Source organism: Hyalella azteca, unplaced genomic scaffold (genome assembly GCF_000764305.2).
Source record: "Hyalella azteca isolate HAZT.00-mixed unplaced genomic scaffold, Hazt_2.0.2 contig9625, whole genome shotgun sequence".
Lineage (NCBI taxonomy): Eukaryota > Metazoa > Arthropoda > Malacostraca > Amphipoda > Hyalellidae > Hyalella > Hyalella azteca.
The window spans coordinates 16,325-34,860 of NW_025939693.1; the positions used below are offsets into that span (position 1 = coordinate 16,325).

Genomic DNA, 18,536 nt, shown 5'->3' on the forward strand with positions numbered 1-18,536 from the left:
AGAATTTTGAAAGAGCTCTAAAAGTCTGACGCATGAGCAGTCGAAATAAAATACAATCAAATGGTGTAAAGTTTGATTGCGCAGCAAATATGCTACAAAATCCAAGTCTTTTTGTATACGATCTATGCACAACAAGTTTAGTCATGGAAGTAGCGTATTAGCTTTCAGACAGATATAGTAGATGAGTGTCCATAAATACTTTGTATGTTAGAATAAAACTATGCCATTGAACACGCAACTCAATGCTCCAATTTTGTTGTGCTGAAGCGCCGGGCCACCTCGCCGATTTGACCTGAACTGTAGCAGGTAGCTGGGATCGAACGCACAACTCTCTGCTCCAGTCTTGGTGCCCACAGGCCACAGTCGCTCTTAATCAGGAAATATTTGGGGTTAGTTATATAATAATATCTTACCTAAGATCTTTGCCGTGGCTAAGACGTAAAATATTTTCCTTTTTTATAGATTTCATCAAGATGCCGGCAATTTCAATTTGGAAGATGAGGACCTTGTTTGCAGCGACGCTGCTGGTCGTGGTGTATTCAATAACAACCTCGCAGGTATATAAGGTTGATCAGCGGCTTGTTTCTGCACCACTCGTCGACTTACCTTCAGCGATAAACCATCATACCAGGTGCCTTGCATATAATTTACTTGGGAAATCTTTTTTAAGGTGTAAATATTTTATTGTAAGGTGCAATTTTTTTGTAAGCAGCGAGTAGGGGGATCGAAACTTGCAAAACGAAACTTGTGAAAATTCTGGTCGAAATGAGGAAGGTGGCTGGGTGGTTAAGAAGCGGCGAACTAAATCTATCGAGTATAATAAAAAGTCTCGCATCACTGCATATATTTCATATTATGAAGTAAAAAAAATTCGTCAGATTGCACTAAAGATCGATGACTTTTTGCTTATATAAAAATATATAAATCCGGTGGTTAAAATAAAATTGCAAATTTATAAAATTAATTATGTAAAAATTGGCTAGTTAAAAATTAAGTCTTGGCGCAAGAGCAGTCGAAATAAAATTCAATTAAATGGTGCAAGGTATCATTGTGCAGCAAATAATTTACAAAATCCAAGTCTTTTTTTATACGATCTAATTACAACAATTTTAGTCGTGGAAGAAACATATTAGTCTTCAAACATATATAGATGTGTGTATATAAATACTTTGTATGTTAGAAAAATCTATGCATTGAACACGCAACTCAATGCTCAAATTTTGCTGTGCTGGAGCGCCCGGCCTTCTGCACAGCACCGGCAGGTAGCTGGGATCGAACCCACAACTCTCTGCTCGTCAGTCATGGTACCTACCCACAGTGCCACCTAATCAAGAAATAGTTGGGGTTGGTAATAGAATAATATCTTATCTAAGATCTTTGTCGTCGCTAAGACGCAAAATATTTTGTACTTTTTTCGATCGCAGCAAGATGCCGGCAATTTCAATCTGGAAGATGAGGACCTTGTTTGCAGCGACGCTGCTGGTCGTGGTCATCGTACAGCTGGCAGAGGCTCAGACTTTCCAGTACAGCAGAGGTGAAAATTATATCGTTATTCGTTAGTCGTGGCCTGTCTTGCTTTGTGAAAAACCATATGACGACACTCCTTAGAGTTAAAAGAATAAAATTAAAAATGGAAGATATTCCTTCGAAATATGGCATTTTATTTACTTCGATCTATTGAATTTTCGATATATATTGCGAACAGGTTTGGTGAAGCTGTTGCAAATTCCTGTCAAGGGAATAACCAGCAGAATAACTTATACTATTGCTTACTGGTACTGCTATTTATATTATATACTTGAATTGACATATAATTCGCCAATTATTTCATGTTGCTGGGTTCCATGGAAAACGAAGTAATTACCCTGCGGAATTCAATACTAAATATTAATGACGTTAAAGAAAAGCATTACAATTAATCTTTACCGATTAGACGCAATAGAATATATCCTTGTAAAAAAATATGGAATTTGTACTGCTAGTTACTGAAGTGCGAGTCACGCCTCTCACGCGTCATTGACGGCCAATAATTACTTCTTTTAATAAGTATCCGATTGAACAAATTTCACTACTAAAATAATGTTTCTTGCCTTCTTGGTTAGGTTGGACTAATGGCAAGCGCAGCGGTGATGACCCGACAAAAAATGGCGGAGGGGAAGACGCTTTAGTAACAGCAGCGCGATCACTACGCGGCAACGGCAGGTGGCCGACTGACCAGCAACGTCTCCTTCAGCAGTCACGATCACAGTCTTACAAGGTAAAGACATCGAATAATCATTACGACAGACGGTGTTGCGAAAAATAGTGCGTTTTTTCTTGTGAAGTGTCAAGTCTTGTTGCTTTGCACTATCCGAATGTCACGAAACAAGATCGATTTTACCTCTGGATGGCAGGAATAACTTTTTGTAAATACGTAAAATATTCATATCCGAAACACTAGATTAGTGAATTGACAATCTATCAATATATACAGTAAATCAATTTTAAAAAATTATTAATTTCAGAATTTAGAAAGCCGCATGGTGGCACTGGAATCAATTCTCCTGAACCTCATTTCGTCCCTCCCTTCTCCCGCCAAGGACATCGCAATGCTGACCGATAAACGCCCCTCCGGACCTGCGGATTACTACACGGACCAGTAACTCTTTTCTTCTCGAACTGAACCAATTCATGCGGCTACGGTTGCACAGATCTATATTTGATACAGACGTAGACATTAACATTGAGACAAAAATTGTACAATTATTAGTTTCCGAAGTCTGCAACACTTGGCGATTTGGTTTCATATTTGGGAAATTTAATGGCATCCTTTGTTAACGAACTTGGTCGTTGCGCCAATATTTTATTCAATTTTCATTTTAAAATTTATTTCACTCTCAGTCTTATACATTTATGCATGAAAACTAAATAAAAACAAACTTATTAATTTCTCGAAATGTCATTTATATCATCTACGTTATTGAATAACTAAATGAGTACAATAATGAGAAAGTTCTGAACGGCGCAATAACGATGAGTGGAACATCCAAGTTCAATCATGCGCAGGAGTTTTATTTAAAAGACTGACAGTGCTTCATAATATTTATTTCTGAAAGCTTCACCTCTTGGGAACGTTTGAACTCAGCTGATAATAAGTGAAATATAGGGCCATAGTCAGAAAGTCAGTCTGAAACTGTTTTCTTAGTTTCTAAGTTGTCTCAATCATAGTTTATGAAATCATCTTAGTTTTGTTATCCACCATTCTTGGTTTTCTGAAATTATCTTAATTTATTTTTCAGTTCAGTTTTCTGAAATTGTCTATCTCTAAGTATTTTTTTGCACCAGTCATACTTTTTTTTAAATAATTTTTTCCCCCGATCATTCTTAGTTTTTCTAATATTTCTCCACCATTCTTAATTTCCTCAAATTATCTAAGTTTTTCGTCACTATTATTAGTTTTCTGATATCTTCACCACTTGGCAACGTTTGAACTAAACTGATAATAAGTGAAATGATACAGGAGAATTCTAAGCAGTTTTCGTAAGAGCTATTCGATATTTAGACATTCTTGTTAGGGACATATAAAAAAAAGTAACCGCAATGAATTAAGTGAGTGTGAAAATTTGTGCGAATAAAAATCAAATAGTATTATAGGTAATACTATTTATTATGGTTTCTTATGGGAGATACTGACAATTTCATTTATTGAGGACTCGTTTTCCTAGATGTCGGCTTAGATGGCCATGAGTTGTTATCATTCACTTGTTCAAAGTCTGTAATCGGCTTATCGTTTTAAAATCTTAAATTCTGCACCGACGAAGAATATTCAGCATTGTATTTTTTCTTTGCATAGGGACAAATGTAGGTGACATATATCCAAGGTGTTTTTCATTTACTACACAAAGCGTTCCTTGTCGTAAATTTAAGAATTTATACGTATCTTATCGTTGATATCATGATAAGATGTTTCAACTGATTAGAAAACAGTCGTGGCTCATTCACAACACAATGGCAGCTCCACCTTGTGATGACTCACAAATATACTTCACTATATCGTCTCACTCTACTAGTCGAATAAAAGCATTTAAAAATAACCGGGATTTGCGTGACCCTCTTTTGAATTTTCAAGAATTGCGTTATGTTCGACTGTGTTTTCCTTAAATAATATTTGAGTATAATTCGATTTTTTTGGTCAGATAGTTAGTTTGTATTTTCGACTAAAAAAACATTTGCTCTACGAACTTGCAAGAAGCATGACTTTGTCCATCCTCAGACGATCTAAACAAAATGAGAAACACGACAAATCGCGGCAGGCACCGGTCGAATATCATGATTTGCTTCAATCTGCGATTTATACTCACCGTGGCGACGATCTGTCGCTTCTCAGTAATCAATTCTGGTAACATTTTTTTTGCACATGAAACATCGTTGAATTGATTCAAAATTCATTTGTGCTCTTTACACGAATTAAATTCAGCTCGAGGCCTTACGACGAATCAGTTTCGTTGCAAACGTTGCAAAGTGTCAACTCTGAGCGTCATTAAATGATGTTGTATGTGCGCTAAACAAGTAAATATGTTCTTAGTTTCACATCCTGATAATAAAATGAAACCAAATTTAATTATTTCAGATGAAATTACGTAAAAATTTTTTTAAATAATGCAGAATTAAATAACATGTAAACAAAATTATTCATGAAAAATCCACACATTTGTGGACAGAATTTTCGATTCACAAGGAAAAATGACAAAAATAAAGACGATGAAAACATATGGTAGAATTAACGAATATAACTTTCACTAATGAGATTAATGTAAAGCGTGAGCCTAAGAAGTTCCGTGACATAATAATGCTGACATATAACCTCAAAATTTTAAGTAATAAGTGATTATACTGGTTCAGCGTGTATATTTTTTATAGAACGACTCAGAATCCGCTGACAAGATGTTAACAGGATGAATATACAAGTAATATACAAGTAAGGTTTTCATTTATTATCAAGATAACAGCAACATCCACATGTTAGGCCACAATTTTTATATGACACTGTAATTTAGCATTTGAACTGCCGTTCTCACAAATTGTTTGACGGTCGATGCGCGAGTCTTCAGAACGTGCGACACATGAATCTTCGGAACGTATCGTTGCGTAAATTTTCGTACACTTAAATTTCATTCAAATTAAATTCAATAAAAGTACACATTTGCGTACGTGAAAATTTGTGCTCCAAAGTATGAATTACGTGTTCTGTTTAGTAGCGATGCGGAATATTAGCTGATACTACGTGGGTTCAAATAGCTTGCTAAATGTGATTTATTTTGCTTCGGTTACTTCAATTGCAAATTATCTTTCAGTATTTAATTTTTCGTAATGAGAATCACATTTCGCTGCGATGAAGTGTTTCGTGTGATCAACAATGTATACAACCTAACTAAACGAAGCGCACGCGGTGAAGCAATGAAAATATATACGTCTCTTTAACGATTAACTTCGTACATTTGATGGATTTTGCGAAACTTCACTCTGAATCTCTAAAGATATAACGCAAATTTAACAATTTAGACCTAATTAGCGGTGCTCATCTTCGGGTTACTGTCGGGTCTGTAGGGATAGATCCTGGTCACATGTTCCTTGACAAAATGTTGCAGGAGATCGACCAGAGATAGCAAGGTGTGCGCTAGCCGCTATATGCATAAAGTCTTTTACTCTATCACAGTGGGATGTATAATTGGGGGGATTAAAATAAACAGTTTTGACGGTCTAAAGTGTACTGAGAAGAATTTGTTTTAAATCTCTCACAGAAAGGTCCTCTTTACTAATCGATTGACAAGCAGAAATTAAATGAGTGGCGTGATATAATGGATTGAGTATATATGGCGCATGATGGTCAACAAAATTAAAACCAGCTCACGTGGCCGGTCTGTGGGGTGCGTTCTAGCACCTGAGCGTCGTCCTCAGAGTGTAGGAGGCGAGACAGGATCTCTAGGTCGCAGTCACGGGGGTGGTGACAGGACAGCGGTCACGAGGGCGGTGACAGGACAGCAGTCACGGGGGTGGTGATAGGACAGTAGTCACGGGGGTGGTGACAGGACAGCAGTCACGGGGTGGTGACAGGACAGCAGTCACGGGGATGGTGACAGGACAGCAGTCACGGGGGCGGTGAAATGCCTAGCACCATATCGAACCCGGTGGAAGTCTAGTAGCTATTTCAAACTATCGTCAGTCTTGAAAATATCCGATCAAATGACAAGATTATAGATCTTCTATGAACATGTCACGTAAAGGTAAAGATTCGGCGACAGGCCACAACATGCCTACTCTTTAGTGCTGACATCACTATGTTATGTTTTAAGTAAGAGGTGTACCTACTGTGCTGAGCTACCGTGACTGCAGCTTGTTGCGGCAGGCTGCCACATCATCTCTCTCGGAATTTGGAAGTACCCTTGGATGCGACAGCACTGTCCGTCTCCGAGACGTTGAGCCGGCTGGGATACTAGCTAGAGATGAACTCCTGAACACCTATAAACACTTCCGGCCTCCCACTGCAAACCGCTGAGATGATTCAACACCACGACTAAGTTTTCTGGACATTTTCTGGTCGTGACATCTCCTTAACCAAGATGTAGAACCGTGTTGACCTAAGGAAACGTTAGCAAATTATCATTGCTACAATTGCTTAAATGTAGCGCCGCTACCGCTACATGTAGCTCGCTACTTCCCACCTCTGGACTAACAACTAACATGTTGACACTAGTAACAGGCTGAGGTTGACAACATTACACCGGAATCTTTTGTTCAGTTTTATTCTGTAATTTATATTATGTATGGATCATGCTGGTTTTTAAATTATATTTAATACTACTAAGTAAAATCTAAAGGCTTTATCTATAAATGTAGTGGTAGCGCTGTAGCGGCAAAACCTCGTATCGCTACTTAAATATGTGGCGGGCGCTACCGCTACCGCTACAATTGCTTAAATGTAGCGCCCCTACCGCTACTGAAAATGTAGCGCACTACTGCCTTCTTAATGGTGATTAGTGCCCCTATGTCTGATTGGTACTTCCAAGTTCCAGGTGAGTGATTAGTGTCACCAGTTTCCAGCCATGTAGTAGGACTCTTTACCGTGACGCGGGACTCTCCTCCCTGGCATGGTCTCCACCTTAGCGGCCTTGTTCGAGGACCATTCCGTCGTAAGGACACATTTGGCAACTCTTCAGGGCACCATAATTCATAGCTGGAAAGCAAAATTTAGGCAAATTCCTTAAACTGTCCTGCCGTGGGGCCTCATTGAAAAAGCCTTCAGAGGCTTCCATAAATTAAAAAAAAATAAAAACGCTCAGCGCGGGCTTCGATCCGCTAGGGCCACTGGTGTTTTTCGTTATCACACACGTTTAGGGAGGGGAGACTGCTTTGGCCCAAAACTTCCTCTTCCCGTAATTCTCCTTATACACCAATGAACCCCTTCTCGAGTGTGTGTGACTGTCGGCTCAAAGAAAAACAACATCTCGCATATTTTATGATTAATCTGTTAAGATAAAGCAGGAATTATATCAATTTATACGCATCATCCGTCAAAGAAAGTGATTTCCGTTTCACCCTAGAAACAGTGGCCTAGAATATCATAGCACTGTAAACAACATGAGCAGAGGGGAGGCATTTATCTACGATGAAATAAACATAACAGTTTGCCTTACATATCTATTTTATTTATTTTTTTTTAATTATGTACGGAATGATATTCCCAAAACAGTACGATCAGAAAATTAGGTGAAATAAGTGTAAGCGAAATCTTTGCGAGTAGATGACTAGTAGTAGAAAGGGTTCAATTATAACTCAATTGAATTTTATATCTAAAATTACCGAAAACTCTGTTAGTATAAAGTGACAGTGAATTTTTGGGATTAAATTACAGTATGTTACTTCGCGTGACAAATATATATATATATCAAAATACATATGCAGATATCTGATATAGAGTTAGAATGAGCGGAAATGCAGTTCATAGAAATAGAGGCACATATAATAACTAATAGCATTTCTCTAAGAGAACTTCAAGTGCCAACGTTGCTGATATTATCTTATATCTTTTTTTTTTTGTATTTAAACTATAATACTCAAAGCCGAAGTACACATCTGTGTATAAAATCTTCCTGTTAATGTACTGAAAACTTTCCATTATAAGAATAAGAGACTTTAAGTTTATAATATGATCATAAAGTGGCCATATAATGTAAATGAACAAATATGTTCAGTTGCCAGAATGAATGGCATTCGGCTTTTCATGATAGCGAATTCATTGATAAGGAGATTGTTTACGTTAGTTGGTACATAGTCATCTTGGATTTTCAGTTTTCTAGTTTCTTCACTACTATCAAGATGGCTTCAAGTACGAGGCTCAGAAATGGTCATCCAAAAAATATTTCATCAATACTTTCACGCTTACAAGGAGCATTCACGGATGCAATGGCTCCTCCAAAGTTAGTTATTGATAAAAGAACTCTAGAAAAAACGTGGAAGTTGATGGATCGCGTTGTGAAGCAGTGTCAACAACCCAAGATGAACTTGAAAAATTCACCACCATTCATCTTAGATATTTTACCTGACACTTATCAACATCTTAGATTAATTTATAACAAATATGAAAACTACTTAGCATCACTTAATAGCAATGAATATTTTAAGGTGAGTGATACTTGACATTTTATAAACCGTGCAATTGCTTTCCAGGTGTTGATTTATTTTTCTATGGATGCAGAATTCCTTGAATAATTTTGTAAAATTTCACAAGTAAAATATGATTGTGAATAAAGATTCTTCATTTATAGAGTAAAATTTTTCTTTGTAAAATCATTAAGACCAAAATGAGAGTAGCTATTAAGTAAAAAGGTTGCATTGCCATTTGTGCAAACTGCAAGTCTGCAATGGAATAAAAGAATTTCCATTTATGATGCATAAGTCACTACTTTGCAGCTGGCCTGGAATATATCTACCAGGAGCAGGAGGGAATTCTAAAAATGGTGGTTTATACATTACTCTCCATCCATGTAGGACAGTGTTTTGTTGTAAAAATTTAAGTCTGAAAAATTTAAAGGCCATGCTTGACAATTTAGGTAAGAACAAGTCATACTCATCCCTTCAGGCCTAAGTGGAAAAAACACACCTTCAGATGGATTAGTACACCTGTTAATGAATTTGCTGGCTGCAAAAAATTGGCACTAATTCTGCAGGATGCACAAAATTGATAATGAATTCAAGTCAAATTCTGCAGCGCAATCAGAAAAGTGAAATCTGCGCAAAGTTCAAAGGCAAGAAAATACTGAAGCCAGACGCTCAATCGAACAGTAGCTACTGGACCAGGAGCAATGTTCATGTTCGTTGACCCACTCGACCGTCGTACGGTATTGCTTGAAAAGCAAATATGACATGATCACAATGTGTCAATACAGCCCTTTGGCTTGCCAAGTATAAGAGTAATGAGCAGGGTTGGCAATGATTAAATCAAAATGATTAAATCATGTGATTAAATCACTTGATTTTTTATAAAAAAAATTTGATTTTTTTATTTTTTCAATTTTTTTTATTTTTTCATATTTAAATATATTGAGTGGCAGTCTTTAATTTATATTAAGGTATTGTTATTCATGGTATAGTATAAATGTACTATGAATGACAAATTGGTATATAAACTTGTTGCCTTTAGTGTGTAGGTATTAGGTTCCAATAAATTGAATGTTTTTGGTACAGAGGCATCAAGTGTTGCTTTGGTTCATTGTAGAGCACTGCTAAATGCTTCATGTATATTCCATTAGTGTCACTGTCTGAAAAATTTATCAAATTGGTAATAAAACCAATGTATAATAACTTAAGTGGCAGATGTCATGTGTTTTCTTGCTTACTGCATTTTTGGTGCATTTCATCAAACATAGCTCATGCCCTCTCACAGAGTTGTGATCATAATTATTTTTCATGTTTCATACAATAATTTTTCCCCCAACCACTCTTGCAAATGATTCTGCAGCTCACTAATTAAAAGAGACATTTCTATTTTCCCTTCTTTACATAGGTTTTCTTTAAAAATTAGTCAGAAATTCAGTATTTGCAGAAGAGGGTTGCCACAAACACCAAAATGACAGGCAATGATTGTTCTAACATATTCCTTTGTCAAATTGAATTCAGTGCAATTAGAATGTACGCCATGGGCTGGTCCTTTCTTACCCCATGAAGGCAGCGATCCTGTCTTACCCCATTTGACTATATATATTGTTGAGCGGCAAGCTAGGTGCTGTAGCTGCTTAATGGTGACTGATGTGGCTGTGGCATTGACAATAAATGTATTATAATTTCAATCATTTTATTAGAGTCTTTACATGCAAACTACAGCACTCAAGGCATCTATTTTTGGCATGAAATTCACTTAGGTGGATGTCACTAAATGCCGCATTAAGTTTTTTTGCGTTTAATAATGAATCATTTCATCCATGATGTATACCGGAGATATGTCTAGATTGAATCAATGGGGCACAAAAGTATAGTACCGTATACATGGATATTGCTTAGTATTACTGCTGCTTTAATAAATCATCGCATGCTGCATGTACACACTTCCGATATTGTATTGCTATGCAAGCAAATGTGTAGCCTTATATTTATTTTTTTATCTTTTGCATTCCTTTGCACACTGTTAAGAAAATGATAACAAATTCCGCCCATTTGGAGCACTTTTATGGGTGATTGATAATGAATTAAAGTGTTTCACTAATGTTTCTATTAATTTTAGAACTTATTAAAGTCAACAAATGTGCTTGAGCATTACTGCGTTAGCGTGGGCCACACTGGCGTAACTACTTCGGAACACCCTGTACATCAAATTTGTAACAAATGAATATGAAATTAAATCCACATATTTCAAGGCCCACGGGGCTGTAGTGAAGATTTTTTTGCATATTTACCTCCTTCTGTTTTTCATTAAAATGATGAAACAAGTTAATTCAACCACTTTGGCATGCACCATTTCTTTAATTTGTATCAAATATTTATTAAATTAAGTACTCGCATTTCACAGCTCATTGTGCAGGTGCAAAAATTTTTTTGCACTTGTGCCTTCTCAGGTTTTCAATTAATAATAAAACGGGTGAATTCAACCATTTATGTGCACCAAATTCCCTCAATTCTTGACCAATAATTATGAAATTAAATGAACAATTGGGACATTTTTAACACATTACTTCAGGTTTTGGTTTGCATTCAGGTAAGGTTAGGATTGGTTCCACCTGTTTTACAATTTAGTTGAAAACGGGAGGTTGTGAAAATGTAAAAAAAATCCTTGTCACAGCACAATGTTTATTAGAATTTGCTTATTTAATTGCAAAATTATTTGTCACGAATTGAGGAAATGGCGTTTAATGAAGTGGTTGAAATATCCCATGTTACCGTTTTAATTGAAAATAAGCGGTGGTATAAATGAAAAAATCCTTGCCACGGCGCTACGGGCATTAGCGCTATAGGCTTATTTACCTTTATCAATATAGGTCACAAACTGAATGAATAGAGAGTGCCAAACTAGATGAATTCACTGCACCGGGATTACACCTGTAGCCCACTTTACGATCACTGACTTGCATGGGACAAGTAAAATTTACTTCATCCAATGTTGCCTCGCACAGCAACACATTGCCTCGCACAGTTGTGCATTGCCAGTTGTGCGAGGAGCGAGGCACAGTTGTGCCTCGCATTGCCAATGTTGCCTCGCACAGTTGTGTCATTTTCATCAAGGAAAAAATGATATTTTATGTAAGTACCTAGTAAAATTTATATAAAAAAACCTGAATTGTCCGACATACGTATTTAATCCAGGTTCGAATGATTGAATATACTTTGATGAAATTTAATTCTAAAACTGCAGTATGACGTCTAATTCTATAAATAGTCTAGAGTGATCATGAATTGTATGATCCTGCTAGTCACTTAGAAATATCGTACTGATTGATAAACTCGTGATTTACAGAGTGTTTGTTGTTATTCAATCAAGCATTATTCCCAGCCATTTCACACAATAATGACTGAACTACACCATTAGTAGGTTAAATGAGTACACTCGACATGCTTCAAACATTTTAAAATTAAGTTTTATTTTGAGTGTCTTGGATTGCCCCCATGCCCAGGGGTAATTCAGGGCACTTTTCTTCTGCATCTGGCACCTTACGAATAGCATATGGAATTTTTTTGGAAAAGCCATTTGATAGCCCTTGCAAAGAGCTTTAAAATGAGCCTAAACTTGTTTATGAAATGTTCAATGGTAAGAAGTTGTTAACAAAAAAACGCTCAAAACCGTCCTTATTACCTTGTTTGACGGTACTTTTCATTCTATGTTGCTCGGTGCACAATTCTATCTGACATTCTGTAAACAATTGTGTGATGACTGATGATGCATTAATTTATCGTTAAGTAAAATTTTTCTACTGAGCAAGGTAAATGTAATCAAAATTCTTTGTTGTTAATAAATTTTTTTGTTAACTGTAGCCTTTGCTAACCAAGGTTCTACTATAAATGCATTTTAGGGCTCAATCTTGTGGAAATGGCTGCCATTTTGTTTTGGACTGAGGTACAAAAATTTCACCAATGAAGTTTTAAAGCCAACACCTGTTTGCCACTTTTTAAAGTGGCAGATCTGACATGTATTGTTTTAATTTTTTTTTACACGGCAAATATTTTTTTACTACAGACATTAGCAGAAGTATCTTTTCTAAATACAACATTTTTGGAGGGATTTTTTAGAGTTAGCAAATGTATGATATCTTAACTTCCTTTATGCTTCATAGATAGGAAAAATTTAGAACTTTACACCATTATTTTTAGTTTTGCAATATTTTAATTACTTTTGCTGCTATAACATTTATATGCTGTGGCAGAGGATTGTCCCAATTTACCCCACCTGTCCCTTATTACCCTGTCTGATGGTACTTATTACAGAAATTTCATGGCCTCAAAGTTATGAATATTCAACACTGGAATTTTGTGGCCCAACCATATACTTTTCTTATTAAATATATGAGGTATTTCATCTGGCCATGATCTTGCAGTTCTAAAAATTGAGAAAAAGCTCTAGTTGTAGTTGAAATAGTAGATATTTACACATTAAATGCCACTGATGCCAATATTGAATACTGGCAGCCAATAAGCTGTGGTGAAGTTATCTGCATTGATGGTGGATATTTGTTGAAAAAATTTTTACAGTCAATGACACATAGTAGGTCTCCACTCTCCAGCAGAATGTAAAGCATAGATGGAGAAAGTGCAAGAAATGTGACATTAGGTTAACCAGCATGGCTGTTAATGAACTCTGCAGTTGGCTTGGGCCATTAATTGTAATATGCATAAAACAATATACAAATTCAAATTGAACTCTGCAGTGCAATCTGGAAAATAAAATCTGTAAAATTGATGATAAAATTTTTTGATGACAAAAAATACCTGATTCTTGATAAAAAAAATCAATAATTGCTCTGTTAGCTTAGCACATATCAAAGGTTGCTGAGCAGCATGCTGTGTTGTATGGGCTCTCCATGCTGTAGCTATTTTATTTCTGTGGAAACTATAAAGTAAATTTCAGGAGAATTAACTAATTCCAAGGCAAGATAGAGATATTTGTCCCAAATATTTATGTACCCTCAAACGGGGTAATAAGGGACAGTTTTGAGCGTTTTTTGTTAATAACTTCTTACCATGAAACCTTGCATAAACAAGTTTAGGCTCATTTTATAACTCTTTGCGAGGGCTATCGAATGGCATCTTAAAAAAATTACATATGCTATTCGTAAGGTGCCAGACGCAAAATAAAACTGTCCCAAATTACCCCTGGGAATGGGATAATCTGGGACACTTGAAATAAAACTAAATTTTAAAATGTTTGAAGCATGCAGAGTGTACTCATCCATTACTAATAGTACTCTGAAGTCCTCCTCTTTCACTGTAGTTTTGTAGATGATTTAGATGTAGAATAAATGACATTTTCTGTGTTTTTTACTTGTTACCCTTTATTGATATAATATTGCCATATTCATTCATTACCGTATTATTGATGTGATATTACAGTAGTAGTATCCATAAACATGCCATTGAGCATTTACTACGACCTTGTCCACTGCAAGCTTCATACCAGCAGCTGTATAGCATTTCTTCTGTATCTGTAAGCTTACAGGATGGCTTGTAATTTCACACCATTTTAATTGGGTTACGTGAATTCGCTATAAAAAAAAGATAGTAAAAATATACCTGAAACAGAAAAGAATTTTTAGAAACAACCATCATATGTTTTGGAGCAATAAATCATCGTGTAGGTTAATTACTTTTCATTCTATGATGCCCAGTGCACAATTCTATATATGACATTCTGTGCACAATTTTGTGATGACCAATGATGCATAAATTTTTGATAAGTGAAATTTTTTTGCTGTGCGAGGCAAATGTAATCAAAATTCTTTATTGTTGATTGATTTTTTGTTAACTGGAGCCTTTGCTAACAGAGGTTAAAGTTTAAACTGTAAATGTGTTTTTATGGGTGTCCCTTATTATTCCGGGGGGTGTCCCTTATTACCCCATCGTGTGGAAATGGCTGCCTTTTTTTTTGGAATGAGATAGGCAAATTCTGTCAATCGCATTTTCAAGCCAAAACCTGTGTGCAACTTTTATGCAAGTAAAATTTTTTTAATACAGCAAATATATTTTTGCTTCAGACCTTAGTAAAGGTACTTTTCCAAAATCATACACTTCACATTTATTTCAGCAATTTTTTAGAGTTTAGAGTTAGTTAGTTTAGAGTTAGTTTAGAGTTTTTAGAGTTAGAGTATGATTTCTTAACTAACTCTATAGGTACATAGTAGATAGAAAAAATGTTGAAGTTTATTTTTAGTTTTGCAATATTTCAATTAGTTTAGTTGTTACAACATTTACAGTATACAAAAAGTGAGGCTCATGTCCTGATTTACCCAGCCCGTCCTTTTATTATCCTGTTTGACGGTATATGTTGAAAATTTGATGCAGGTATAAAAATTCACTATGTTTGTCAGGGAAGTGAAATTTGCAATTGGGGGCTCAAGATATTGGTGTCATCAAGCTCTCCATCAGACACCATGACCTTATATTGTAATCCATGAGTAATCATAAACTATGGATCAATCTATCAACATTGCCATCACTTTGATTCTGCCATCTGCTACAATTTTAATGTATGTCTGTGCTGATCATCATGCATCAGCCATATCAATCATAGTGAATGCTCTTAGGCCTGTGCCAATCATTGGTCATTGGCTATGTTGGTTGTTATGCTTAAAGTGCCTCCCCCCCATGCAAGCTTAGCTATCAATTGCAAAGAGTATTTAGGTAGGTACCTATATTGGTTAAGGTCATGAACAAACTTCTTTCATAATTTTTCTTGGACAAGCTAACTGTTCTTATTGAACCATTCCAATCGGGACTGATGAAGTGTTTAATGCCCTGAATGGCCAAAATGAAAATAATTTTTGAAAAAGTTGGTTGATTCAACCGCCAACTGTATGATAGGGTGCCAAATGTCCAAGGCAGGAGCAGTAGAGACAAGTTTTGTGTTCCCTTATCTATTCATTCTGTTTATTCAAGGATATTTAAACCAAATTTCTTTAATAATGTTGAATTTTTTTCAAATTGCCTATTAACATAGCTACTTGGAATAACCTTAGTTTTGATGTTCCTTGATTATTTCATGCCAAGCATTAGACTTGATAGTAAAACTCTTGGGTTGCATAATAATAGTAAGGAATCTCTTGTGTGCAGGTTTTTATTGAGAACATGATGAGAAAGTGCAAACAAGCCTTGAAGCTCTTCAAGGAAGGCAAGGAGCTGATGTTCGATGAGTCATCGCACTACAGGAGGAATTTAACAAAGCTCTCACTAGTCTTCTCACACATGCTGTCAGAACTGAAGGCCATCTTCCCAGGACCTCAAGGAGCTTTTGCAGGGGACCAATTCAGGATAACAAAGGGAGATGCAGCTGAGTTCTGGAAAAGAAATTTTGGTGACAGGTGAATAAAGTTTGTGATAGACTTTTGAACATCCATTGTACATTTATCAGGAAATGATAATGCATTTACGGTGTTTAATGTCATGTACAAATTTTTCTTCCTCTTAATTATTTTCAATTTATTGATTATTTAACACAGCCACCTTTAAATGGACCTGAACAAGTTTTGTTTATTGTAAAATAATTTTGCAAACATGTAGGTATTCAATAATCAAATCTTAATTTTGTATCCAAACCTCTGCTCCCTATTTTGCAATGACTTCTAAGTCTGTCACTATGAATGAAAATTTGAACCTGATAATATCCTGATTTGACAGTTATTGCATGTACATGTTTGAATAGATCTTTGTCTCACCAAGCTGCAAACATGCAAACTTACAAATAAACAGACTTTAACAAATCTATGATAAATTTACACAATAACTTAAGACTTTTCTCCCTTAATCCATACTCATGAAGGTTGTTTTTATTATCGGTATGTTGAAAGAATCCTTCCTTGTACAGGACGGTGGTGCCGTGGAGGTTCTTCCGTGACACCCTGAGTGAAGTGCACAGCATAGGACCTGGACTGGAAGCTATGGCCCTCAAGTCCACAATAGACCTCACCTGCAACGACTATATCTCAAATTTTGAATTTGACGTCTTCACAAGGTTTGTTCCACTTCTGAAACTATCTTTCTTGTATCACCATGTATACCTACATGAAATTAATTATGGTTGAAACTATTTGCACAAAATGCCAGCAATATAGTATCCAAAATGTCTGTCTTTCACCAAATTTAATTATTAATATAAGGTACCGTAGTTATTGTCTCTCATTTGGTAAGGCTATTTTTTTGCACTTGCTACTTACATGATGTACATTGAAGTGTTGATGTTATGCAAGTAAATAGCTGATGAAGAATGAAGTGAATTATAATTGTAATATTTATGAACTTATTCCACTTCTTTCTGTCTGTTTTCTCTTCATTAAAGATAATAAAAATATTAAAATTCTTGTTGATGAAAGCAAAGCTTTATTTTTATTACGACCTTTAAATTTGTACATTCTCTACATTTTTGGTTTATTTGTTTCAAGACTAACTTTTTAGTGATGTTATTTTTCTGTAGTATATGCCTGCCAATATTTTTATGCCACCTTTGATAAGTTAGTATGCATATTGTATTGCTTGGTTTAAATAAACTAGAACGTTTTCAAGAAGTGTAATGCATGGAATGTGTGCAGATTATTTCAGCCGTGGCCCACCCTGCTGCACAACTGGCAGATCTTGGCAGTGACACACCCTGGCTACGTCGCCTTCCTCACCTACGATGAAGTCAAAGCAAGACTACAGAAATACATCTCCAAGCCCGGCAGGTTAGAATGGCTTGCTTCCATTATTACTCTTTCTTTGCGATATTTACCATCAATTCATCAATAACAATTAATATCTCAGCATATATTGAAGACATAAATGATCAATTGAATGAGTAATGGAGTGTCAGATTTTCAGTCTCCATATTTGCCTGAAATTTTGAATTGATGCTAGATCAAAAAATGTTAATGTTACTTTCAAAAACATCCTTTCTGACTAAATTTGAAGGTGTATATTGCGTCCTTACTGTCTTTGTCGAATTTATTTGGTCAATTAGTAAGATTTTATAGTTTGCATTAATTTTGTATTTTTTTTAAGTTGTCAAAGATTATGTTGCATTTTGTAAATATTATTAAAAATTTGCCTCATATTTCGGCTCTCTAACTGGTGCATATATAGCATTTCTCATTCTGTGTCTCCGCATTAAATGGGCAATTCATTGTTTTAGTACTGAATATGTGTTGGGCAGCTCATATGTCTGCAGTAACCTGTAAATGTTATCCTGATTTCTCTTCAAGTTTCAAATTGAGATTTTTTGTTGTTCCAGTTACGTGTTCAGGCTGTCGTGTACGCGACTCGGTCAGTGGGCCATAGGATACGTGACCAACGACGGCTCCATCCTGCAGACCATCCCTCAGAACAAGTCCTTGTGTCAGGCCCTCCTGGACGGAAACAGAGAAGGATTGTTAGTGATCAACTAGAATTTCTCTAGGAATTTAAAAGCAAAGAAAACGCCAAGCAAATACACCATACTATCGATATTGAAAACGTTTTTGAGTCCAGCTCCATCATCAGTTGGACAATCTAAAAATGAATAAAATCATTTTATGATTTTTGCTTGGCGTTTTCTTTGCTTTTAAATTCTTTGTGAACTTGCGATATAAGCAGACTAATGATATAAGAAGTTCTCTATTGTTAGTGATCAAATATCCTGCCGCTGACACCAGGATCTGCAGCACGAAGATGTAGACCGAGATTTTTTGTAAGAAAATATGTAGTCTAGTTTGAGTTCGTGTGTGTCAAGTTGAAATCTGAATAAATTTCAACTTTCAAGTGATAACGACTCACTGTGTTACTACTGTCTCTTATACACATCTAGATGTGTATAAGAGACAGGCCTAATAATGAGGCTTCGTAACACAATAGAA

General features: G+C 35.8%; 2 protein-coding genes across 4 annotated transcripts in view; both read left to right on the plus strand.

Moving 5' to 3' along the window:
- The first annotated feature begins 1,430 nt into the window (after positions 1-1,430).
- On the plus strand, positions 1,431-4,054 carry LOC108681478. 2 transcript variants are annotated; one of them, XM_018170513.2, is made up of 3 exons: positions 1,431-1,534; positions 2,103-2,257; positions 2,505-4,054. In XM_018170513.2, exons 1-3 carry the CDS (start codon positions 1,453-1,455, stop codon positions 2,640-2,642), a joined length of 375 nt encoding a protein of 124 aa, XP_018026002.1. In that variant the 5' UTR covers positions 1,431-1,452; the 3' UTR covers positions 2,643-4,054. The 2 variants fall into 2 exon arrangements, with proteins under 2 accessions (XP_018026002.1, XP_018026003.1); XM_018170514.2 differs by having other exon boundaries at positions 2,580-4,054.
- A 4,241-nt stretch (positions 4,055-8,295) lies between these two features.
- Positions 8,296-18,536, plus strand: part of LOC108681487 (E3 ubiquitin-protein ligase CBL-B-A) — a 33,687-nt gene continuing 23,446 nt past the window's right edge. For both annotated transcript variants that reach the window (XM_047882096.1, XM_018170523.2), the window contains exons 1-5: positions 8,296-8,661; positions 15,787-16,034; positions 16,538-16,684; positions 17,259-17,390; positions 17,936-18,073. In XM_047882096.1, the coding sequence (XP_047738052.1) occupies positions 8,356-8,661; positions 15,787-16,034; positions 16,538-16,684; positions 17,259-17,390; positions 17,936-18,073 (971 nt within the window). In that variant the 5' untranslated portion in view covers positions 8,296-8,355. The remainder of the gene's footprint in view (positions 8,662-15,786; positions 16,035-16,537; positions 16,685-17,258; positions 17,391-17,935; positions 18,074-18,536) is intronic.